Source organism: Scylla paramamosain, chromosome 9 (assembly GCF_035594125.1).
Source record: "Scylla paramamosain isolate STU-SP2022 chromosome 9, ASM3559412v1, whole genome shotgun sequence".
In the NCBI taxonomy this organism is placed as follows: domain Eukaryota; kingdom Metazoa; phylum Arthropoda; class Malacostraca; order Decapoda; family Portunidae; genus Scylla; species Scylla paramamosain.
Genome location: NC_087159.1, coordinates 26272775 through 26297947, shown reverse-complemented (window position 1 = coordinate 26297947; position 25173 = coordinate 26272775). Strand labels below are relative to the sequence as shown.

The following is a 25173-nucleotide window of genomic DNA, read 5'->3' as shown; positions in this document are numbered from 1 at the left end:
GAATATTAAGCTTACTTATGTTGCACTAGACCAAAAATGTCCTATACCTTGTGCCACACCATGGAAAAAGGGGAGAGAGAGAGAGAGAGAGAGAGAGAGAGAGAGAGAGAGAGAGAGAGAGAGAGAGAGAGAGAGAGAGAGAGAGAGACTTTTTTTTTTCAAAGCCCTTTGGGCGTTTACATGTTAAACAATAAACACAATAATTAGTACTTCATCTGATGTTTTATTTTAAAAAATGTCAAATAATGTGGGGATGAGGGCCGGGGAGGTCTGTGTTGGAAGGCCTTAAACAAATATGGCCTGGGCTTAACCAATACCGCCCCACAGACTAACAACAGCTCTATACAAATAACCTGCATCACTCCTCCGGACCTCATAGAAACAAGGACTCTTGAGAACCATATATAAAAATGTACATCAGATGTTTAAATTATTGAACAAAATTGCAGGAGGGAGCAGGAGGAGAGGAGAGGAGGTATGCCGGCTGACTGCCGTGCTGCTGTTTTGGTCTTTGCTGCACAGATCTTAAATACACAACGCAATGATCAGACATGTGTTAAATTATAAACTAAGAGAAGAGCTTCAAGTAGCATTGCAAGTGCCTGCCATAGCTATGTAAGAAAAAGATAAATATTGTATGTATGGAGGCTAAACAGTATCATCTTGACAGAATAGCAGCAAGAGAAAATTAAATAACAACCTTGTTAATTTAACTAAGAACTTAGTTATTACTGGCTGTGGTGAGCAGTGCTGCAATCCAAGTCTCTGGGCGACACATTTCCCTAGCACAGGACTGGCTCAATGCATCATCTGCCACACAAACGAGTCAATCTGCATCACAATATGCCCCCACAAACACAATGAAATAACATAATGACAGTGCCTCCATTGGGCAAAGCATAATGGCACTTACACTCACCCTTGTCTCAATTGTGAATCCCACCTGATTATTATTATTACTACTGTCATTACTTCATGAAATTTCTTAAATAAACTACAAGTCTGGTTGTGCAGGTTTGCACTGGGGATGCAGCACCAGTCATCCTACAGTGAAGAAATGATGCTAGATTCAGCCTGGATTTTAGCACATTGTGCAGTTTTAAGGTGGTTGCTCCACCCTTCATTAACTCTGAAAAAACACCCAACAGTCTCACCATTTCTGAAGAGGCAAATCTGCAACAAAAGTAATTTCTTGAGTACCAAACATTCTGAAATGTTCAAAACACAAAACATATATATAGCACTGTAACTAAACCATGAACAGCAAGGCGCAGAGGAAAAAGGGATTTTGGCTGAACAGCTACATCCATCTTGTTTAAGTTAATTAAAAGCCTGAAAACTGTCTCTCGCTCTCCATCCTAAGTAGCAAGAATTAAGACTTTGTTGGACTCTGACTCCGAGAAGCTTTGGAGTGGATGGCCTCCATTTGAGCCATTTTGTCCTGGGCGGCCTTCAGGAGGCTGGCTTCCACACCCACACAGCGAGCCAGGTGCTGGCCAGGCCGGCAGGGTGAAGCAGCCAGGGCTACTGATGGAAGAGCCGCTGCCATTTCATTCTTGTTGGAGTCAGCAGATGAGGAGGTTGTGGTCTTGGGAATGGCACCCTCGTTGGCAGGAGAAGATGAGGTGGTAGCCAAGGCTGTGATGATGGCTGAGAGAAATTCCTGCCAGACATTGGAGTCCACCAGCATGGCATGGACCTGCTCTCCACGCACCAAAAGGGCAAGCACCAGGCTCACACCATACTGCGGAAACAAAAAGCTCTTAATGCACGGGCAGTGCAGCCTCTTACTGCATTATACAAAAAGTACAGACCAGGCTCTAAAATGTAAGGTAATTCAATAACTGTTCATGTCTACATTAAGAAAACATTTTCCATAGAGATTTCACCTTGTTGTAGAGAGCTGCTGCCAGGTTTGTCTTCTGGGAGGGGACCTGGGCTGAAGAATTGTTGTTGAAAGCAGCAGCCAACTCTAGAAGACGATTAGGGGCAGCCGTGGCCACCAGGCGATCAGTGGCAGGCCAGAGAAGGGCTAAATGTTGGTCATGGGCATCTTTGCGAGACAGCAGTGTCATGTTCTGCAGCAATGTCACTACCAGGTGTTCCTGGTCTCCCTCTCCAAGCCAGCCAAGCAAGCGACTCACCAGACTCTAGGGAACAAATGATGAAATGTTATGACTTTTTTAGGTGTATTTTCTACGTGTTTTTCTACTGTTTTCTTCTGCGTGAAGAAAATATAAATTTTTTGTTTGTAAACTGCTCCCAAACCACCACAAGAAGCTCTCAATCTATGGGTATACCACCCATAGGCTGGTATACCACCCAAACAATCATGGTCACTTTGCCTACCTTTCCCTTGCGAATGCACAGGACCTGCAGGAGGCGATCTGGGGTGGCATTCAAGTTGGCCCAGAGGCGTGCTGCTAGCGTCCGGGACTTGGATCGGAACATGTCTCGAGTGGGGCAGTCAGGCAGGTGGCGGATCCGGCGTTCCAGGTCATCCAGCTCCATCATTTTGTTGAACAGCTGTAGGTGATAAGAAGTGACAGGGTAAGGAGAGGAAGGGCAACTAGTGTAATAATGTAAGTACATACATATAACAAGGCTCTCTCTCTCTCTCTCTCTCTCTCTCTCTCTCTATCTCTCTCAAAAAAAATGAATAAACAAAATAAATAAATAAAAAAAAAATATATAAAAAAGAATAACCAAGACAAGGCACATAGCTTTCACATTAACACTCATGCACACTACTCTCTTGGCCCCTTGACTCCCAACAGAGAGGCAATGTAAGTGGTGTGGGAAATTAGATGAACAAGACCTATCCATGGCATAGAACTTGAGATGCATGGTAAAAATGGTACGCGTTTCCCAGTCTTCAAGTTAATCATTTCAGTACTTTCTCCACAATTCACAAAACTGTCATACCCTCAGTTTGGTTTTACATTTGTATTCTCTTCACTTTCCAACCCAATGACTTAATATATTTTAGTCCGGCCTTAAATGCTTATCCTTTAGTGCTAAATTTGAAAACTTGCAGCTCTTTCCTCCTCACCATGGTATCATAAGCCTCCTGTTGCAGGTCCACACATTAATCAGTCAAACAACCTTCTCACCTTTTCAACGTAAAGGAGGAGGTGCCTGTGTCTCCTCATCTCTCGTTGCATGGAGGTGGTTGGGTGTGAAGGATCCAGATGCACCACCTGAAGGTCAATGATCTTCCTTGGGGCATTGACACTCACTACTTGCAGCTTGCCAAGAGAATTCTCAAGATGGGGAGGCTCATACTCACGGCCAGAGGCACCATCCTTCCCACGGTCTGGCAGCAGGAGCTGGAGTCCATCAATTTCTATTACTTCCTCCTCCCTCTTGCGTTGCTGTTTCACACTGTGCATCTGAGGGTGTAGTTATATAAGAAATATTTCTTACAGTAGTTATAAAAGAGCTGTAAGTAAATTTGTTAATACAATAACCTCTTCCATTTAGGTGATCAAACACTTCAATGACACACACACACACACACACACACACACACACACACACACACACACTTACCACATAATAGTAGTCATCTCTGTAGGGTGTGTCAGAGTGGAGCTGCATGGCCTGGATGTGCTTGAGCCAGCCCTTCTCCCTTGGGGTCATGAGACAGCTGTACTCATCCTGCTCTCGGCAGCGGTGCCACTCCTCCCATTCAGCCTCACTGTCTCGCCTGGTGCGGCTGGGGTGCTGGGAGCTGTGATCATCCCAACCCTTGCGTTCATACTGCCTGGGACACCAGAAGCAAACACCAAGTGTAAGCACAGCTCATCTCCCTCACTGACTATGATGACTAAAACTGTTTGGTTCATACTTTGCAAATTAAATAATCCAGCAGAATTACAAACATTACATGAGGTTCACTGAAGGCTTAGCATTGGTTAGCTTCCATTCCTGACACACCACCACCTCACAACTCATTCTGTGTCTATTAATATCCAAAAATTTCTGGATGGCCACAGATTTAACTCATGGACTTCTTAATTTTGAGCTCAGTTTACTAACTACACATAAGGATACTTTCTTCACCTATCTCTGTCTATATACTATGCCCAACTTCCTCCACAAGCACCAATACAATATGTATAAAAACTCACCCTCCCCTTTGGTCATATGGGCGTCGGTCGTATCCCCAGCGCTCATACGACCCACGTCCCTGCGACTCCGAGCCATTGTGGTTAAAGTAATTACCGTCCTGCCCTCGGTTATTGTGGTGGTAGCTGTACCCTGGTGGCTGGTGGTGCGAGTGGTGGTGGTGGTGGTGTGGAGGGTGGTGGGACTGGTGTTGGTGGTGGTGTTGCTGATGGTGGTGATGGTGTTGATTGTTAAAGCTGTTATTATTATTACTGTTATTATAGTTGTGGTGGTGCTGTTGCTGTAAATGGTGGTGTTGGTGGTGGGGATGGTGGGAAGAGGGAGGGGGGTTGTTGTGGTGGTGATGGTGTTGTTGCTGCTGCTGCTGAGACTGCTGTTGGTTACTGTGGTGTTGGCTGTGTGGCTGCTGCTGCTGCTGTTGATGGTGGTGGTGGTGGGGAGGGTGTGGGGGGCCGTGGGGATGGATGAAGTTGTTGGAGCTGCCTTCATGGTTGTGGTGGGTGTGTGAGGGGTGGTGCTGGGAGCCTCCTGGGCCAGACTGCATGGCATGTGGTTGACTGAAAACACTTTTGTTGTTGCCACCACTACCACCACCTCCACTGCCTCCAGAGAACGTGTTCATGAAGCGAGGGTGCTGCTGCTGCTGTTGCTGTTGTCTTTGTGAAAACTGTTGTTGCTGCTGCATTTGCCACTGGTACATGTTTGCTGGGAGAGTAGACTCTATTTAGATAAATTTGAAGCATAACCTACTGTAAGCCATCTAGAGAGAGAGAGAGAGAGAGAGAGAGAGAGAGAGAGAGAGAGAGAGAGAGAGAGAGAGAGAGAGAGAGAGAGAGAGAGAGAGAGAGAGAGATTTAAGTCATGGAATATCATTATATATATATATATATACTGGACATTATCAAGAAGACAAGCTATACAGCAGGCTGAGGGTCTGGGTGTACCTTGGTTGAGGCCCGGTGGTCGCTGGAAGGAAGGCCAGTGATGGGACTGTGGACCCTGGTTGGGACCCTTGGTAACTGAGTGTCGGGCCAACTCCTTCTCTAGATCTTCAGCTCTCAGCGCTGGCTGGTGACAGGAGAGAAAAAGGCTTATGAGCACTTAATGCAGGGAGGCATGTGTCTTGCAATATTTGTACCAAAGCTCACAGGACAGCAACCTACCTGGAGTGGGAGGGACGGCTGTGTCCTGGCTGACTGCAGCTTCATCTCCTGCTCCAGCTCAGCCACAGTCTTCACCGAGGGCAAGCCAAGTGGGGCTGAGGAAGGCAGGCTGCCAACTGAAGGAGGTGTGCCCATTGGCTGCAGCCTGTCCACACCAGGAGAAGGGGTCCAGATGCTGTTGGACGGAGACCCTGGCAGATCCGGACCACCCAGGAGGGAAGAGCCAATGTGGGGCCCTCCTTGGTACCCCCTAATAGAGATGGGAGCACTGGTGGGGCCATCATAGCCCCCCACATTCCCCAGCCCCAACTGTTGTAACTCATTTAAAAGTGCACTCTCATTCTGTGGAGACAAATATTTATAAACAACTTAATACTGTGGTGTGAGCATTGCTGTACCTCATTGCAAACCAACACAAAAGGTACATATTTAGACAGCGAATGATAAAATACTTTAAATGATCGAAACCTCTGTGATAAAAGCAATTACTGTTGAGCCTTGCTAACTCAGACCCCAACAACTTGGATTTTGAGATAAGTCGGACTCTGACCGACCCAGGGACTAAAGCCCGAGTTGAACTGCCCAGCAGTACAGACTTTGACTGACAGGTGGCTGTTGGTCCATGCTATTTACATCACAGTCAGATTGTTATTGACAGGTTTGACTTTTTGTGCCAACATGTCCTCAAGAGCTTCAAGACCAAGTGGGGTCAAGAAATCAGAAATTAGAGCTACTGCGCAAACTGGACCGTGGTGTGTCTGTGGCAAGAGTGCATGAGGAGTATGGGGTGAAGAAAGAAACTGCTTCTGATCTTCACAGGACCAAAGACAAGTTGAGAGGCTATGCAGTAAAATTTTATGTGGACAGCATAAGAAAAGCTGGTGACAGAATTTGCATGACACCAAGTAAAGACATAGGTTTGGAGGAGGCAATGTTTAAGTGGTACAAGCAGGAGATGGCTGCAGTAGTGCAGGTGACAGGGATTACTATGGGAAACTATGGCAGAGCATATGGGGATCAGGAACTTCACAGCAAGTGATGGGTGGCCGTGGCAATTCTGTCATCGTCATGGGATCATGAAAAGAAAGTTGCATGGCAAGGCTGGCTCTGCTGACATGGCATCTGTTGAACCATTCAGAAAACAGCTTAATAAGCTGACCAAACATGAACCCAACTGTATAATGATGGCCCAGCAGTATAATGATGATGAAACTGGCCTAAACTGGAGATCTCTGCCACACAACACTCAAGCATTTGTACATGAAGATCAAGTCCCCAACAAGATCAATAAGAAAAGATTCTCAGCCCTGTGTTGTGCTAATGCTGACAGCATACACAGGCTTAAGTTGACCATGGTTGGAAAATCAAAATGCCTGAGCGTGCTGAAAGATTATATGACACAACTCCAAGTTATCTACTACCACTCCAAGAAAGCATGGTTCAATGCTAGAATTTTCCAAGATTGGTTTCATAATCATTTTGTGCCAGAAGTTTGCAGGAAGAACTGAAATTTGATGATGAAGAAATAAAAGCTTTGCAGTTGTTAGACAACGCACACGCACACCCAAGCGAAGAAAAATTACAGAGCACTGATGGAAAAATTAAAGTCATGTTTCTTCCACCAAATACAAGTGTCATCCAGCCCATGGATCAAAGTATGATCATGTCACTTAAGCGACTCTATCAACATTGCTACCTGAAAGAAGTGATGGTGGTGGTGAAGGAGGAAGATTTAGAGGACACAAAGGGGTTGCACACAGTTCAAAACATAAAACCTTACAATAAATCTGCCATTTTTAATTTTGCTGACTCCTGGAAAGACATGAAATGCACAACACTTGCAAACAGCTGGAAAAAACTGATGTTGAACCAAGATAGATTCTGAAGGTGTTGAGGCTGATGATTTCCGCCAGATTCTACTACAGACAGGAAGGGAAACAGGTCTAACGGTTGATGATGTGCATGAGTGGCGAGAGGAGAGTGACACAGACCCAGGCTAACACTACCAGACACAAGAAGAAATAGTTGCAGAAGTAACAGGGTTGTTGAAAGTGAAAAAAGTGATCCAGAGGATCAAGAGGATATGTTACCTGTGACCAAAATTTCTAAAGTGTGAGAAGCAGTTGATAAGTTGCTTCATTTTGTGTCATGCTCTGATGACACTAAAGTCCAAATGCACTACCACAACTTAAGAATTTTAAGAGAAGTAATCAGACAGTATCAGAAAATCAAGCAGACCAAGCTGGATAAATTCTTCAAACCAAACCCCAGCCTGACAGCCCATCTTCACCCCAGCCTTGCCCCTCATCAGCACCCCAGCCTGGACCCTCTTCTTCACCCCAGCCTGGCCCCACATCGGCACCCCAGCCTGGACCCACATCAACACCCCATCCAGGCCCCACTGAGGAACTAGGAGGCTTCTCTGACTCAGAATAAATATTATTCTAGGTCCCACTATAAGGTCACAACACACACACACACACACATACCATCTACCTCCTCCACTGTGAGTATAAAACATGTGTCTTTGCATGCAATATATTTCTTCATGTCCTGTAACAAAAGTTTAAAATAATTAAATATATTTTAGGTTTACTTTTGAGTTTTTTGGGGAGGGTTTTGGGTAAACCCTTCTGTCGGACCAACCTTTCCCCCCATTAGACTGAGTTAGCAAGGCTCAACAGTACTCATCCTATCCAACCCATGGCCACCTCTGATGAGCAAGTTTTCAGAATGAACAAACACAAACATGAGTGCAGTGCAATGTATACATTGGTGTAAAATACTGACCTGTATTAACACGAACTGTCACCTCACCTGGAGCTTGCTGGAGTGCCGGTTGGCCTCGGTGATGGAGGCCAGGTGCTGGTGGCTCTCCTCCCAGTCACCGTCCACCACCGCCGCTGAGCCAAATGTTTCATCGTTGAGGGCGTCATACTCCTCATCCTCATGCCCTCCCTCCACCGCCCCATCTTCAGGCTGCACAAAGGGAGGCCACCACTAGGGTTAATGTGGAGCATACATAAGAAAGCAACACACCCATCAATGAACACTGATTCACTACAGCAAAGAGGGATCCTTTACAGAAGGCAAATTCTAAACCTATCACTGACTTTAGTAAGATCAGCCTAATTTGGCGGATAGGGTGGGGTTAGGGTGTGAGAGGAGCACTGCCTCTTTTCCCAAAACAAAACCAGGCTGGTCACCTGCACCTTGCCATTCATGATGAGTTCAATGTTTTATTTTCATTATTATTTATTTTTTGTTAAGTGAATTATATATTTCCAACTTATATTCCTTCATATTACTCTATAAGTATTATTAACAATAGCATACTTGCTGACATTAAAGCAGGGGGAGTTAACAAAAGTACTAGCATGTCAGGATGAAGTTACCGCCTCACCAGGCCTGGGTCAGGCTGGTTAGGTGCAAGTGTTGCCCTTCACAACAAGTTTAACATTTTTTCATTAAGTAAATAACACATTTCCAATTTCTATTCCTTCAGATTACCTTCTAAATATAGTTATACATAACATAGTAACTTTTATTCCTTCAGATTAACTTCTAAATATAGTTATACATAACAGTTACCCATCTTAAAAGAATTATAAAAGTTAATAAGAATAACATTTTCTCACCAATACTATACAATATCTATACCATGTTTCTTTATTGATGTAAAGATATATATGTATAATGACTTTTTGTGGGATATTTGTGATAATTATATTTATCATTTCTCCATCTAATTTCTAGTGCCTTTAAGATGTATCACAGAAGTTACTAAGCTCAGTCTTAGCAAAAATGGCACCGCTGTGGCCACACCCTGATCCCATCCTAGATGCCAAATTAGCCTGGTCTTACTATAGACAAGACATGAACTCAAGTCACTGAAAAAAACATTTTTTACACATACTGTTTTTCCCTTGGCAAAAAGTAGTTTTAATTCGAAATACACTGTCCTGGCCACTGATTGTCTGCCTTGCTATTTATTCACTTTCCTACAACTTGTGCCTTTCATTACATAAAGTACCTAAATCTTTTTTTTAAACAGTGGAAATAAATGACTGGAAAAATATGTTAATTTAGTCTTTCGCAAATAGTTTATTACTCAATAAAGGCAGATTGAATAATTAACTATTTTTTTCAGCTCAGTCTTTCACCATATTCCTTGCAAATATCTATCTATACTGGGAACACTAAGTTAAGAAGTCTACATGTTTAAATTTTGAGATATCTGACAGATTTTTGTATAAGGGAAGAGAGAGAGAGAGAGAGAGAGAGAGAGAGAGAGAGAGAGAGAGAGAGAGAGAGAGAGAGAGAGAGAGAGAATTATTGCTGCAGAATCTGTCACCCAACCATAAAAAAAAAAGAAAACTAACATCATATTACTTAACTCAATGTTACTTCACAGCCAGCAAATAAATAAATAAAACTCTAGTTTCAAGCACATGACTAATCTAGAAAACAAGTTACAAATATTACTACTTTCTGATGGAATTTAATCAAGAGATGAATTTAGAATGACATGACCTTTAAATGAAAGAAGTTATTTTTTCAATGCATTCTCAACATGACTAAGTACATATTTTTCTAATAAAGATGTACCATTTCTATTTGATATTCCTTGCCTGCAAAGGTTATCACAACATAACCGTAATGTCATTAGCCACCCACTTAATAACATTATTTAAAAGTTCACAGGGCCTTCAGGCTGGAGGATGTAGCAGTGACTGGTGTGTGGGAGTAACAATCCTCAACAAGGTAAGAGCCAATGGTATAATCTAACTATCCATTACACAATGCCTTGGGTAATCTATCATTCCAATTTAGGGTAATTGTCTAGAGTCCTTACCGGGCCTTATTACTGGTCTATTCACTTCAATTCTTTTACACATACCTTCACATGCACCTAAAACATCATTTTAAAGTGGGGGACAAATGCCCCCTTCCCTCTAGTCGGTTAGGTTAGGTTAGGTTAGGTTAGGTTAGGTTAGGTTAGGGTAATTGTCTAGAGTCCTTACCGGGCCTTATTACTGGTCTATTCACTTCAATTCTTTTACACATACCTTCACATGCACCTAAAACCTAACCTAACCTAACCTAACCTAACCTAACTTAACCTAACCTAACCTAACCTAACCGACTAGAGGGAAGGGGGCATTTGTCCCCCACTTTAAAATGATGTTTTAGGTGCATGTGAAGGTATGTGTAAAAGAATTGAAGTGAATAGACCAGTAATAAGGCCCGGTAAGGACTCTAGACAATTACCCAATTTAGTACAGACTAAGTGAAATTGCTTCATAGCTACATATGATGCACTGCCCAGACCGCTGTAATCTAGGTCTTGCAGAGTAGCCTCCACATGCCTGACATACACACCTGAAGCATTTCATAACTCGCCTCCCATTGTCTGGCGAGTGGTGTTTGGGACAATGTGGACCAGCCAGCCAGCTACGTACAAGCCCCCAGGTACACTTCACATTGATCCTAGAGGTGAGTGAAGGCAAGGAAGCAGGCAGTCTTAAATCATGACCTAGTTTACCCAGTGGGGATGAATTGCTCGTGATAGTTGAACAGGTTTGCGTTGCTGCCTGGCGTAGCTACACCCTGTCGACCATCACGTAATGTCTAATAATTGCGTCACTCTCCACATGGCACTGGTGAGAGTATTTCAGTAGATACCAATATACAAGAGTGGTTACCATGTACAATACCCCAGGCGCGGAGAATCGATGGGTTAAGTAATAATGCAGGGAAAGTGAATTAGCGGAGGCGGTGCATTGCAATGTTTTGAGGACACAACACTCGCGCCTATCACTTTGCCCTGCCTATAACTCCATTATTTCACGCCTTTCCTATTTTATACCACCACCACAGCATGCAAGGTGGATTAGTTCATGCACGAGTAGTAAAATTAAGTCCAAATACCGGTAACGAGGCGTCAAATTCGAAGAAACCGTCGGAGTCCATCAGAGAGAGGCCAGTGGCGGGTCATGGCTCTTGTGGTTCCTCCTCCTCCTCCCTCCCGTCAGGTTCCAGCAATGGCGCCCATGTCTCTCTCTTGTCTTTTTCTTATGGTTACTTGTTAATATACTGTTACTTATTTATGCTTTATATTCTTTATTTCTCAGTACTTATTATTCGGTCGTGATTTCTTTATTTATCTTATTAGTATTTCCTGTTTTTCATATGAGCGGCGCCTTACCATGTTTTTTTTTTCTTTATTAATTTATTTTTCATTCTTCATTCTTCTTTTTTTTATTATTTCTAGCATCAGTGAATCCGAAAACGTGAGCATCGTTTGGCCTCGTTACCTCATTTCCTGAAATCAAAGTCAAGCAAAGGTAATGAGACGCATACCCTAAAACTGTGTTGCACACGTAGGGAAATAAGACCATATTCAGAAATACTTCTCCCCACACCTCGATTACTTTTAAAAGGGTCTAGTTGAAGTTGTACGACTTTTTAAGGGTGTTTTACGCTTCTAGGGACAGATTGACATTTCTGCATTATGCACAGGAGAAACGCTCTTGAGAATCGGGTTAATCATCTCTGTGGTATTCGAAAATAGTCTTGGTGAGAGAGCAAGTAGTTTCTGAATTAATAAGGGCCCATAGTCACCATGGTAAGCTGAGAAGAACCGCCGCATGTAATGAGATTATTATACTATTATACCCAGGAGCAGCGAGATTAGTACCTCTGCCTAATTTTCTGGTTACCTTTCCGTATATCAACGGTCCTCATCTACACGTGTCCATACATCAGGTTAATATCATTACAAGGGTTGTATTCATAAAGAAACTTTTGATTTACCACTAGTCTAGAAATTTAGTTGAATTAATCAAAATTATAGTAAATGGCCTCCTTATTGCAGCACCAAACTTTTAATTAACCAGTCTTAATTTAATCGAGTGCAAAATCCTTACCATTGTGCCAGCACAGGCAGACTTCACAGCCACACACCCGGGATGCCTCCCACCATGCTGCTGACAACAGCCCACCCATTCATATAAATATAAATAGTATACACATATATTTTTGTTTTAATTTATTTACAAATAAAGACAATAAGAGCAGAGCTGCTGTGCCAGGTTTCATTAATTGTAAAAATACCTCACAGAGGCAAACTCATTGTGGCACATAAGCGGGAAATTGGTGGTAGGTATTTTTGGTTTTCATGTCATGCAAACTACACGGAGTGAGAGGGATGCAGCACTGACAGAACAGGAGGAGGAAGAGAAGAACAGCAGTGCTGCCTTGACACAAGCTGTCACCGTTACTCCCCAAATTCTAGATGAATCTGTTGCCCCTCATCTTCATCCTGAGAAGAAAATAAAATTCACATAAACCAAATGCATTACTTCATACACAAATAAAGAATAAGTGATGAAAAATGAAAAAAAAATAAAAATCACTGAGTAATGGTTTCACATAAACAATTTTCTGGAATATCAGATATGTCTCAAGAATAGATTAAAAAAAAATTTTAATCTTCCCAAAATGATGATCAAACTAAAACAAACAATTTCACAAAACATTTCAACAATCACACACACACACACACACACACACACACACATTCAAACTCACATCAAAGCCAAAGCAGGTTTCCATCTCCTTTTGCACTTCCTTTTTGGCCTCTACACTGCCCACCACCTCTGTCTTAAGCTCTGCTGGTTTCTTGTGTTGCAGCTCCAGAAGGGTTGAGCCTGGCACTAGGCAAGCTCCATCCACTGAACCTGCAATGACCACCACCACCACCACCACCACCATCTCTTTTAGCTGCCCTTTGCAATGCACAGGGAATTAAGTATCAATATTCTTCCAATCTAACCACAGAGTATGCTACTGGGTCATTCTTCTACCATATGAAGAACATTCAATGATAAAATATAAACACATGCACCTGGTTAAGTACAGTCAGCAAATGCTCATCTTGTGTCGGGGCTGCAAAGGCTTCTTGAGGAGTGTGTTTTACTTCAGACCTCTCACCAAACATAAAATAGGGGCAGGGACAAATTGACTTAATGGCATCTCAAGTGCCATGATGTAAGATCAGTGTTTGCTGACTGTATAGTGGGTGCTAGCCTCACCTATAGAGTCTGTGGCAATTGGATCTCCAGTTATACTCTCTGGTACCATGAGTGGGGAGGCACTCAGGACCCCTCCCACCCCAGTGCCATCCAGGGGACTCTCTGTCACTGGGATCCCATCTGACATCATCACATGGCCCTCTCCATCCTGCAGCAAGAAAACACAAGATTAACTGTGAACAAATTTGCAAAAAATCTATCTCTCCATCTCTTTCTTGGTTTTCCTCTCGCTTAAACTTTCTATTCAGGATTTATACATATTTTCTCATTCATTCTTTTAATATGGCCTTAATACTTCAACATGTCAATATAATACATATACCTAATCACTTATCATCACAAAACACTGTCCTCTCCCTATATTCAACAAGATCTATTGGGCTTGTACCTTTACTATTTTAGCTTTATGATTGATCCATAAATGTTGTCAAGTACATATAATAACACCAGGTCTTATGAGCTTAGATGAGCTGAACACCACCTTACCTGGAGCTGAATGACCTCCAGAACTACATACTGGTTGCCATCTTGACCCTCCACGGCCATGATTTCATCTTCATCTACATCTCCTGTGTACATCTCCACCTGTGGCAAACACATATTAAATGAGGAGAATGCAGTGCAGATTCATACCTAATAGTGACTGTATGGCAGAAAAAAAATGGTGCTAAGAACATCATACATTGATGCCAAGACAGACTGCTTAATCAACAATTCATTCTACTAAGTGAGGGAGTGATGGGAGCAGAGGAAACCAATGAAAATGGTAAAATACTAAATGAATATACAAGAGTCATGCAAAGCCCACCTGTTGGCCATTGATGAGCTGCAGCCTCTTCTGCCGGCCAATCTTGAGAGCTTGAGCCTTCTCCTGGGCAGAGGCATCGGGATCATGGATGGCCATGTGGCGAATTAGGTTGCCTGGTAAGGGGGAGAATATATTAAAATGGTGATAACAATAATGGATTATAACTTCTCTTCCATAAGTACATTTCTCATGCTGAGCTAAGTGAAGAGCCTAGATACAAAAAGCAAACAGTTCATTATTGGATGAGAGAGATGGATGAATAGTGAAGGTATTGAAAGTATGTACAACAGATCTGTTATGTCAAGTAAAGGTGAAGAAATTAAATGTGGAGTGCTTGAAGTGTGTCAAGCACATCACTACAAATGTTTGGCCATGTGGAGAGCATGATGAAATGTGAGATGATGTGAAAGAAAAGCAGTATGAAAGAAGATGAGGATCAGAGTATATAAGAATAAAAATAAGAGCTGCAGCTATTTACTGGGAGAAGTTTTTGGAAGCCAGCACAACAAACAAACGTGTAGATGTGAGTGTTCCTGATGGGATGAAGAGAGCAACACCAGTATAACGAACATTGGTATGGGGTAATAGCAAAGGGAATACAATGTAGGGAATGAAAAGTTAAAATCTATATGGAGGCAATTTGGTCACTTGGAAGGAACGAATGAGAATATGTTAGTGAGTGCAGCAGCCCACCTTTGTGCCTAAATGCCTTGCCACACTCTGGGCACTCCTGGGTCTTCTCCCGCGGCAGAGGAGGGATGTACTCAGGGTTGTGGTACAGGTTCTGGTGACGCTTCAGCAGCTGCTTTTGACGGAAAGCCTACCAAGGGATGGAAAGGTGGTGGTGTGGGGGTTATGGGTGACCTCAAGTTGGGCTTAAAGATGCTGTTCTTCAATCTATACAATTCAGTGTTTTCCAATATGCAGATTGTTGAGAGTATATGTCAAGGATATAGCTTCATACAGTATACCAAAATGCTTTCCATTTTTCTTGATTTTAGTTAAAATACCCAATGGACAACTCAGTTAGTCCTTTTATCTACTGCAGTATCCCTTTCCTATCTCACCACAGTTCATCTAAAACCAAACACCACACCAACAATCTTCATCATCATTGGTAATATTCCCTTTACAATCTCTTACTACAATAACATTTCTACTCTTCTATCACTCATCAGTTCCCACTAACTCATCCTACCTGCCCTGTCTTCTTATCTCCTCTTCTCTAATTCTCAGGATCTTACAGTATATCATGTCATCACTCCCAGGACCATCCTTGTCTCCTCCACAAAAGCCTCAAGCCTTTCATCCTCCTCCCATCTCCCAGTCGTATGGTACCCTATCCATTGTAACTGTGGCCCCTGAGGATCACCTGGTCACACTGGTCACACTGATAGGGCTTCTGCTCAGTGTGGACCAGCATGTGAGATTCAAGATGTCTTGCTGAAGTGGAGGCATAAGGGCACAAGTCACACTTGAAGCATTTCTCACCCTCATGACTCTTGTTGTGTTGCTTGAATGTGTATCTGCAGGCAAAGAGCATTTACTACAATACTATGGAGACACACTGTAAATACATAAAGTTTGTTTTGCAATACTAAGGAAACATGTGCAAATAAACTTGTATTGATGACTGTAACTGATGGCATTTTAACAACAATCTACTGAGCACTTTTCAAGTAATCACTCCTCAGCAGAACCTGTCTGGTAGGAATACAAGTTGAGCTTAATTCTAAAACCTAATCTAGAAGCATAATAAAAATAAAGCAGCAGCATAAGTAATGGAGGTGCACAAGACAATTGGGTAAAAGAACACATGAATCTAAAGAACAAAAGAATACACTCCAATAAATAGGATGAGACAGGATCTGAGAAGTAAAACTGGCACAAAATGGAGCACGTCAACAACAACAATGGTGACGAGAGCCAGCAGCAGTGGCATTAACAAGACTTGTATACAGAGGGGACTGGCTGAGGGCTACAAAATATTATAACTGTCACTTCCCAAAAAGCCAAGTACATAGAAAAGGATGGACAGCACTGCACACACCTGTCTGGGAATGCCTTCCCACACTTTTTGCACTTGAGGGGTTTGTCCGAAGTGTGGAGCTTCTGGACGTGTATCCTGAGGTCTGTCTTGCGGCCACAGGTTGTTGGGCACAGCTCACAGGCATACACCGGCTTGTTACCTGTCAATCACAAGGGCAGGACTGAGCTTTGTAACTTCCAAGGAGGTGTATGTGTCAAACTGAAGATACCTTACTAAACAAAGACAATGGAATAGGAGAGGAGAATGTACATCTTAGCAAGTACTAAGTAAACATGAAAGTTAAATTTTTTTACTTCCATCATCTCATAAGCCTAAGCATTATCACAGGCATCCTTCCACTACTTTAAAAACTCACAGCCATTCCCTTCTTCCCTCTTCATACATTTGTTCTATTCTATTATCTCAAATGCTTCCTCCTCTATCTATGTATCTACAAACAGACCCACAACCCTGTACTCTCTTCCCCCCTGGCAGCCCTCCACTACCTGTGTGTATCAATTTGTGGGCCTTGAGGGAGTTGGACTGGGTGAAGCGTGCCCGACAAATCTCACACTCATACGGCTTCTCCCCGGTGTGGATCCTGAGGTGGCGCTTGAGCTTGAAGGTGTCTGGGCTGGCATAGGTGCAGTGAGGGCACTGGTACGGCCGCTCACCAGAGTGACACCTCATGTGCCGCTTCAGCTTGCTCAGTTCCACGCTGGCATACTCACAGTCTGGGCATTTGTGGGGCTTCTCATGGGTATGGATGTAACGTACGTGCCTCACTAACTCTCCTGAAAAACAACAGTGGTACGTCACAACCATCATTTGCAATCCTATCAAGAATTTCCCTACATTACTTCACAATACAGTTTCTCCAGTCTTAAAGGAAAATTGAAAAATTAATTCTCAGTCAGAGAAATTATGAAAATAGAGATTAAACATATCAATTTTAGAAGACAAATACTAAATGAACAAATCTGTGAAGTGCCTGCTTACCTGAGGTGGTGAAGGTGCTCTCACAGTACTTGCAGCGGTGTGGCTTGATGCCTGTGTGTGTGTTGACGTGGTTCTGCAAGGAGGCAAGCGTCTTGAAGCCACGTTCACACACTGAGCACTTGTGTGGCCGCTCCTCACTGTGAGATTTCATGTGGCGCGATAACAGGTACCTGGGGAGTAGCAGGATCAAGGACTGGCTTGTTATTACTCTGCCTCAGGTGTAAAGGATCATTAAGACATGTACACCCACATGCTAATTAGCACATATGCCACTGCAGGTCATTCTGGTGAGGTGTGTCCAGTACACATCTAACAGGTGCATGGGTGTACCTTTTAGGACTGGTGTAATTGCAGTAGTTGCACATGTGGGCTTGTGTGACGGTCTGGGACTTCTTGTGGATGATGCGCATCATTTTCTTCTCATCCTCTTCACCTGACTCCTGCAGGGAAAAGAAAAAAGAGCATGACATTGGACTGGAAGGCAGACAATATCCTGTATAGATCTGGCTTTTCACTTAGACTTTCATCATAAAATAGTTTTAAGTTTTCACTGGCCTATCTCTGTTTTTGTATATATTATGGTGGGAAGTAATGGGGTGATACACAGTGCTCAGCCATCCCGATACTCACATAGCTGAGTCCCTCATCTGCTTCATTGAAGTCGTACACTGTGTCATCCTTGTCAGTGTCGCCAGACTGTTCCACAATGAGGACGTAGCTCACCTCACCGGGGTTGGTGGTGGATGGCACAAGGGTGACTATTTGGTTGTTGTCTCCTGGACAGGGAGAGAGGAATATTTAACAGAAAGAGAGAACACAAGGGGAAACAGAAAGAGATTGAGGGAAGGTGGTTGGGTTACTGTCAAGATATTTTCCAAAAGTAGTTAGCATGACCGACTGACCTGTATTGAGGACAACTGGACTGTTGGCCTCTCCCTGCTGCATGCTGGGAATGACCTGCAGTGTGCCATCCTCCCCAAGTGCCACCTGGCCCTGTGACAGGCTGTCACCCTCCTGCAGCGCCACCATCAACCAGGAATAATTATCATTGTGTATGGGCAACTTTGAATTAAAAGTACTTCAAGAATAATTTCTACTGTTATATACTATAATAATAATACAATGCTTCTGTACCTGAGAATGAGTGAGGATAGGAAAATGATAACTAGCATATGTACAAGCAGATGTCAGCAATGCTTGGTGTAGCCACAAATATGCATACATCCGCTATTTGAGACACAAAGCCAAAATCCGGTCCACACCTCATGTAGGGAGTCCTCCTCAGGGGTGAGCATCACGGATGAGCCGTCTGCTCCCCCAGACTCTCCCTCCGAGCCCTCAGCCGGATCAGAGGATGACACCACCACCATCTGTTGCTGGCTGCCGTCCACATTCTGGTAGAAGTACTGACCGGACTCGTCCACAAACACCTGGGCCACATCACCTGGAGCATTCACCTGGATGGTAGCCATTCTAAAGCAGATAATTTGTAATTTGTAAATTACTCAAACAAATGGTTTAAATTATATGAAAACAACCATCAGTATAACAGGAATGTTTTATTATCATAATAGCAACAGTGTTGTGAAGATAGCAGTGCTGGCAATGATAAAAATGAGTGAACTCACTGGTGGGTCCCTGGTCTCCTGTCTGTATCTCCTTATTGAAGGTGTCCAGGTAGTTGTGGATGTCACTAATGGCTTCGCCACTCTGGGCTGCCTCCATTCTGTACAGACAACAAACAAGGTTTACTTAAAGTAGATGTGGATATGTATCTTGTTTGCTTCCATTAATGTGCTAAAGAGCAATACAGGATGGATAAATAAAAAAATGTTTAATGAATTCAAAGCATCTTTGAGCTACTAATGCATGTAATGATCATACAAAAATGTCAAAATTGAAGGTGTGTGACAAGGATAAGAAACATTACCCTGATTGTTCATTCTTTGTGAGTGTGGTTAGATACTGACTGATCCATTTGAAGTGACATATGAAGCTGGAGGACCAGATGGTGAGGAGTGAAGTAAACAGAGATGAGACAACAAAGAGGGTACCTTCATTGCTAACTTCTCATTAATTCCACCAGGTTTATCTCGATACGAAATACAAACTCCGTTCAAGAAAGGGCAGTAGAGGATTATTCCATGACAAGGAGAATGAGGCAGCAAGTAGTGATAACAGCCAGGGCAAGGGCCATTCTTCCCCCGCCTAATGATATTGTCGTAATAATTAGTTAGATCAGTAGTAAGGGCTGCGGCAAGGGTCATTTTCCATTACAGTAGTAAGTCCTATCCGCAACAGCTAATTCGGTGGCCAGGGTAGGGTCAGCTTTGCATCATACGCCAGGTAGTGATAGTAAGAAACATTACTGGCAATTCCCCCATTGTAATCCTAAGCCACAGTAATCATGCTATCAGTAATGAGAAAAAGAATATGATATAGTAATTCCCCAGACAGAAGACCCAGGCAGCGAGGCCCTTCCCTGTGCCTGGCTCATCACAACAAAGGCAGCAGCACGTAATGGCCGCCGCCTGCTCGCTCCTCCTCTCCTCGGGCCATCCCTCAACATCCTTGTGCCTACTCCTGTTTCACACCTCGCCGCCGCCCTCATGCATACCCGGCGTGGGTGAAGGGCCCCTTGTGAGTGCCTCTCGCCTGGGCCTCAAACAACAACCACGCAACCTGACGGACAAAGTCACATTTAAAGCTTTGAGAAGTGAAACGTAGGGGGCATTGCTGGCGGCCTCAGGGACCCAGCACAGGCTCCCCACTCTCTGCCCTCCTCACCCCTCTGCACACATCCTTACTGGCTGCTCGTGGTCCTGGCCGATGCTTAGGCGCTGTGCTGACCGATGCCGCGGGAATAAAGGGTGCTGGATGGCCGCGTGATGATAAAACTCCAAGATGAATAACGGCAGGGTCACTCCCGCGGCGGCCGTCAGAGCGCGCGGCAACAATGGCGGCCTGCCCCAGTCCCCCTCACTCTCATCACCCCCATGTTATTTTCCTGGCTTTCCCTTTTCCCTTCTAACTCCGTTTTCGCGCTTTTCACGTTCCATCTTGGCATTTATCACATCGTAGCATGATGCCATACGCTGTCGTGCCTAAAGAGTATTTTGCTAGCGTATGATTAAATGTTTCTTTCTAGATTTAGGTATTTTTTTCTTAATTACATGTTTGAATTTATAAGAAATCTCAAATTGCTTAATACAATTTTTAATGGGCTCCATAGTCTTTATTTAAACATTTTCGGAAAAACTTTTTTCTCCGCTTTCAGGCTAAATTTTTATTTCTTTTTTTTTTTTACTAGACGTGTTTATGCATGTGAAATAAATATATATTGTGCTATTTATGTAATCTTCTTAATTTATTTAAACCCTAATGCATTCTTTCGTTTCTTTTTATATAGCTTTGGAAGCAATCATTTAATGGTGGGGTTGGGATTATTAATACTATTTGTTTCTGATAAGTGCCGCGTTGGAATTTTTTTTTTTTGTAATAAATCACAAATCGGTTACATAAATTTATATTCATGTGATACTGTAATTAACATTAACAGCCTTGTACGTATTTTGCCGCAGCGTTGGGAGGCGGGGTCGGACGGAGACACGGGGTTCCGATCAGCTGACCATCAAAACAGACGGGGGGCGGAGGCATGGGGTAGCTAAAGGCCTGATAGTCTGGCGCACTCAGAACACTGCTGGTTAAGGCAACGCTGGTGTCAATCATATATATATTTTTAACTGTGATAAAGGAAACAATACGTGATTTCTCCCAGAGACTCCTTCTTGTCGTATTATCCCTTAGTAATGTTGGCTAGGTGGTAGCAAGTATGTGTTGACAGGCCCGCGCTGCTGTCAAAGCCGATGTGATCTGTGTCGCCTTGGTACTTCTGTTTTGTTGGTGGGTGTGGTGATCTTTTTTACTAACCGAAACTATATATGCGTTTTCTTCACTTTGCTTGTGTGTAAAACTCTTATGTTGTAGAATTATTGGTGCTGCACACAATTGTCTAACTCCTTTCCACCATTATTCATGGTATCTTTTCTTACAGACTCACGTGCTGTACTGTAGAGAGGAAGGATGGCCGCGCTAGAGAGCCAGAGCCATGTATTTCCGGCACGGGTACCAGCAGAGGTTAAGACCCTAGTGAAAGCCACTCACACCATGGACAAAGCTGTCTTCAGGCGGCTCATCAAGAGTAAGTCACCCTTCACTTCATCATCCTTATTATTATTATTATTATTATTATTATTATTGTTATTATTATTATTATTATTATTATTATTATTATTATTATTATTATTATTATTATTAGGAAAATCTGTGTAAGGGCATCAGGGGAAAAATCACTAGTAATATTGACCTAAGCAGAGTTCCCCCAATGAACAAACAGGGATGTGAAAAATTAAAGAAGGAAAAGGTAAAAGAAAAGAAAAGACAAATACTTATTAAGTTAACAGGAAGGTGTTAACTTTTGTTTTACACAGACTTGCTCAGCAGTTCTGTGACCATGGCAATAATTCTTCCAACACCAGAATGTGTAGAAGACCAAAGCTGATAAGCATATTGTTTGTTCTGGAGAGCCTCCCTACATTATGCAGTAAACCATGTTTTATCTTTCAAGAATGACTTAATAGTCTTAAAAGGGACTCTTTGAACAACAATATCCACAAGTTTGAAAGTAAGAGCAGATATAGAGTACTTTTAGATGCCAGATATATCACTATTAACAAGGTCACAGTTGAGTCTAGATTTAAAGTACACCTTATATGACAGTGTAACATTGGGCACACATAAATTAAACTGAACTGTAATATTTAAAGAACTATGATCAGAAGAGTCAATGGAAGCACTAACACTAGACATCAAGACCAGGAATATCAGTAAAAAGTAAGTCTATGAATTCAATCAACATGATGAGGACTGAAGTCACCAGTAAACAAAAAAAAAGAGTATTTTCTACTGAAGTATAAGCATTATCCAGTAACTGCACTTTTGCATCTGTGTAACTGTTATATAATCTGCAGTAGAATTGTCTAATGTGCATACTATTTTTTAAGAATGAATATGTTGTCTTTATACTAATTTGTCATTCTACATATGGTGAATGCATGTGGTCTGACTGATCACACTTGATGGAGTATTCTACCTGAATAGGTTGAAGACTGGAAGAAATGCTCCCTAGTATTCTTTCTACCAATACCTCTAAACTCTAAACATGATTTTATTCTCTTGAGTTCTTACCTCACTACAAACCTGACTACTGATGTAACTTATACATAGTTTATTTTTTTCATCTGACATGCTGATATGGTGGTGTTGTTTGTATCAGTTGCCCTAGGCTACCTGCAAGGTGGAGGAACAGAACAGGAGGCAGCCATTACTCACCTTTGTGGAGCAAGCCAAGCCAACACTGAAGAACAGGTCATGGTGAGTTGAGAGGATTTAGTGATGTAATGTGTGAAAACTTGTTTTATAAGATACATGCCCTAGACACAAATATAACTGTTACTTAAAAGCAGACTGCTGTTCATTTGTATATATTTTCTGATGAATGATGGCTGCAGATACCTACATCCATTCTTTCAGAGTGTGTGTGTTCAGTATTCTGGAGTAATAAGTCTGCTAAGGGCTGTCCTAAGGCTCAACACTACCACCACTCGCCAAGATGCGTTTGTAGCAGATCTCACAGCCCTTGGGTAAGTGGTAGATCGACTCCTAGAACACCCATTCCATCCATCTTAGATGAATATTTAGCTCCAGTTGTCAAATAATACTGTTCCATTTCCAGTTCCATCATGATACTAAAACAACAATTTATAATCTTAAGTAAAAAAGCTCCCATTAGGGTATGATTAGTGTTAGGCAGTGCCACTCACAGGTTTTCCCCTCAGGCTACCTGGTGAGTTCGCTGTGGATGTGGGCCGAGTGGTGTATGGAGCAGCCCGACCAGACATTGACCACCAGTTGGTGGCCAACTCTCCGTCTCTACCCACCCTCGCCCACATGAGTTGGAGGGTTGACGTCACTATTTCAACAAGGTAAAGGAATGACTCCAATTTTGCCAGAGAAAACACAGACAAGCATAATTTTGGAGTTGAAATTATAATAATTATGGAAATTCATCACTATTGCTATTATGGTATATACCAAAGATCAAAGTCTGGTTTGGTTTAATCATGTCTGCCATCGAGAAACTTTCTAATGACAATAGGCATAGCACAAGTACCACTTGTTCCTGTCTATACAACTCATCTCTATACACTTCAGGCATCTTACTCTCTCACCATCCTCATTGTAATGTCTGTAGCTGGATCATTACATGTATATATGTAATCATTGTCATAATGATAGCACTTTAAAAATCAAATACCTGGTTTCAGATTATACAAAAATTTTATCCAAGCTACACATCAGGCAGTTGTTCTTTTTTCAAGTTTGCTCTAAATTTTTTATATCAGATGACAATTGTTTCCTTCAGCTGGCTGTCACGAGTACTAGAACCAGTGGTGGTGATACGGATGAAGACCAGCACTGGTGCCTCACACACTTTCCAGGTTCCACTGAATAAGTTCCATCTGTTGAGGTTTACAGTAGCAAGCCTGCTGCACCAGATGGGCATGCTGCAGGCTGCTCCTATATGTAAGAAGTAGAGACGGTGGTGGTGGTTCTTTTGGTGCAAGGTTTCATGCATCTATGTGGAAGACTGTTTCAATTGATGTGGTGTTACAGATGATCATTGATGGTTGTTTCAGTAGCATTTCCTCCTAGATGAAACAGGAGCTTGGAGTAGAATACAGTGAACACAAAAGTTATTGTTATTGTTTCAGTGATCAATAGTGTTACTATCTGTGGTTTCTGACTATTCAAGTGCAGTAAACAAGTCAGTGATGACTGGGTAACTATGATTGATGAATTTTCCTGAAGCCAAGATACTTGGTTTAAACTAGGTATATGAACTTTGCAATGCAAAAAATGGAAGTTTATTTATAAGCTTCATAAGCTTGTTGTAACAAATATTTTTCTATGTGGAATGATCATAGATCTATTCTGGCCACAGACAAACGTCAGCAACTAACATTTTGTGCTACACCTGCAAGTTTGATTTTTTTTTTTTTTATGGTCCAAACTTTCAAGGAATCCAACTGTGATCTATGTACAGAAGTAGAACAGTGTGTGAGCCTTTTGTCATCTATCCATGTTTTACATTTTTAAATGTTTTTAATACCATGTCTGGGAGTATGACATGATAATTAAAACCAAAGTTATACACAATGAAAATTACCTCCTATATCAAACATTTGTACAACTTACTTATTGACAAGGATCTTGAAAAACCTATTTTCATGTTATTCCTGACACTGATTTAGTGTTGAAACCTTGTTCAACATCACTGTTGCATACAAACAGCTTCCTTCATAATAAAAAAAAATCAAGTTTATAAAATAACCAGTATAAAAATCATGTGCATATTTTCAGAATAAAGTACAAAAATTCATCCATCCATCCATTGCTTCATGAAAAACACTACAGTCAGTCAAAACACATTCTATAGTAATGCATAATATTACTGTTGGGAACAATTCAATAGATTATACTTTGCTCTTACCCTTGATGAAATTTAGTGGAGAAAAAAAATAAAAAAATAAAAAAAATAATATATATATATATATATAGTATATATATATATATATATATATATATATATATATATATATATATATATATATATATATATATATATATATATATATATATATATATATATATACATACATACATACACACACACACACACACACACACACACACACACACACACACACACACACACACACACACACACACACACACACACACACACACACACAGTTACAACAATGGAACTGGTATCTCCTTTCAGTGTAGGGCTAGAAATGGTTATATTATTAATGACCATAACAT

The 25173-nt window shown here is 42.0% G+C and overlaps 3 protein-coding genes across 6 annotated transcripts; 1 reads left to right on the top strand and 2 right to left on the bottom strand.

Moving 5' to 3' along the window:
- Positions 1-203: 203 nt before the first annotated feature.
- Positions 204-11366, bottom strand: LOC135103781 (protein PAT1 homolog 1-like). 2 transcript variants are annotated; one of them, XM_064010520.1, is made up of 10 exons: positions 11226-11366; positions 8112-8273; positions 5295-5636; positions 5076-5199; positions 4134-4851; positions 3553-3766; positions 3114-3392; positions 2350-2526; positions 1890-2150; positions 204-1744 (listed from the first exon to the last, which is right to left on the bottom strand). In XM_064010520.1, the coding sequence occupies exons 1-10, from the start codon at positions 11265-11267 to the stop codon at positions 1373-1375; spliced, it is 2691 nt and encodes an 896-aa protein (XP_063866590.1). In that variant the 5' UTR covers positions 11268-11366; the 3' UTR covers positions 204-1372. The 2 variants fall into 2 exon arrangements, with proteins under 2 accessions (XP_063866590.1, XP_063866591.1); XM_064010521.1 differs by having other exon boundaries at positions 4134-4836; positions 11226-11365.
- Positions 10662-24727, top strand: LOC135103783 (COMM domain-containing protein 5-like). 3 transcript variants are annotated; one of them, XM_064010525.1, is made up of 6 exons: positions 10662-10790; positions 21281-21427; positions 22562-22659; positions 22819-22928; positions 23124-23270; positions 23711-24727. In XM_064010525.1, exons 2-6 carry the CDS (start codon positions 21310-21312, stop codon positions 23880-23882), a joined length of 645 nt encoding a protein of 214 aa, XP_063866595.1. In that variant the 5' UTR covers positions 10662-10790; positions 21281-21309; the 3' UTR covers positions 23883-24727. The 3 variants fall into 3 exon arrangements, with proteins under 3 accessions (XP_063866595.1, XP_063866596.1, XP_063866593.1); XM_064010526.1 differs by lacking the exon at positions 10662-10790 and adding an exon at positions 20823-20886; XM_064010523.1 differs by lacking the exon at positions 10662-10790 and adding an exon at positions 20829-21129.
- LOC135103782 (transcriptional repressor CTCF-like) lies at positions 12333-20221 on the bottom strand. Its single transcript, XM_064010522.1, has 17 exons — positions 20034-20221; positions 19844-19908; positions 18855-18952; positions 18489-18670; positions 18129-18240; positions 17857-18002; positions 17557-17666; positions 17227-17396; positions 16734-17021; positions 16249-16387; positions 15571-15724; positions 14892-15018; positions 14199-14311; positions 13877-13975; positions 13391-13538; positions 12888-13036; positions 12333-12618 (listed from the first exon to the last, which is right to left on the bottom strand). The coding sequence occupies exons 3-17, from the start codon at positions 18949-18951 to the stop codon at positions 12574-12576; spliced, it is 2079 nt and encodes a 692-aa protein (XP_063866592.1). The 5' UTR covers position 18952; positions 19844-19908; positions 20034-20221; the 3' UTR covers positions 12333-12573.
- Positions 24728-25173: the final 446 nt, after the last annotated feature.

Coding starts and splice junctions, on each gene's coding strand:
- LOC135103783 (XM_064010525.1), top strand. CDS start 21,310: ATGGCCGCGCTAGAGAGCCAGAGCCATGTATTTCCGGCACGGGTACCA. Junction 22,660..22,818: donor ACACTGAAGAACAGGTCATG/GTGAGTTGAGAG, acceptor CCATTCTTTCAG/AGTGTGTGTGTTCAGTATTC. Junction 23,271..23,710: donor GACGTCACTATTTCAACAAG/GTAAAGGAATGA, acceptor TGTTTCCTTCAG/CTGGCTGTCACGAGTACTAG.
- LOC135103781 (XM_064010520.1), bottom strand. CDS start 11,267: ATGGACTCCGACGGTTTCTTCGAATTTGACGCCTCGTTACCG. Junction 3,767..4,133: donor CCATATGACCAAAGGGGAGG/GTGAGTTTTTAT, acceptor CTGGTGTCCCAG/GCAGTATGAACGCAAGGGTT. Junction 2,527..3,113: donor TCCTCCTTTACGTTGAAAAG/GTGAGAAGGTTG, acceptor TATCACCTACAG/CTGTTCAACAAAATGATGGA.
- LOC135103782 (XM_064010522.1), bottom strand. CDS start 18,951: ATGGAGGCAGCCCAGAGTGGCGAAGCCATTAGTGACATCCACAACTAC. Junction 16,388..16,733: donor CCACAAATTGATACACACAG/GTAGTGGAGGGC, acceptor TGTGATTGACAG/GTAACAAGCCGGTGTATGCC. Junction 15,019..15,570: donor AGTGTGACCAGTGTGACCAG/GTGATCCTCAGG, acceptor ATCCCTTGGTAG/GCTTTCCGTCAAAAGCAGCT.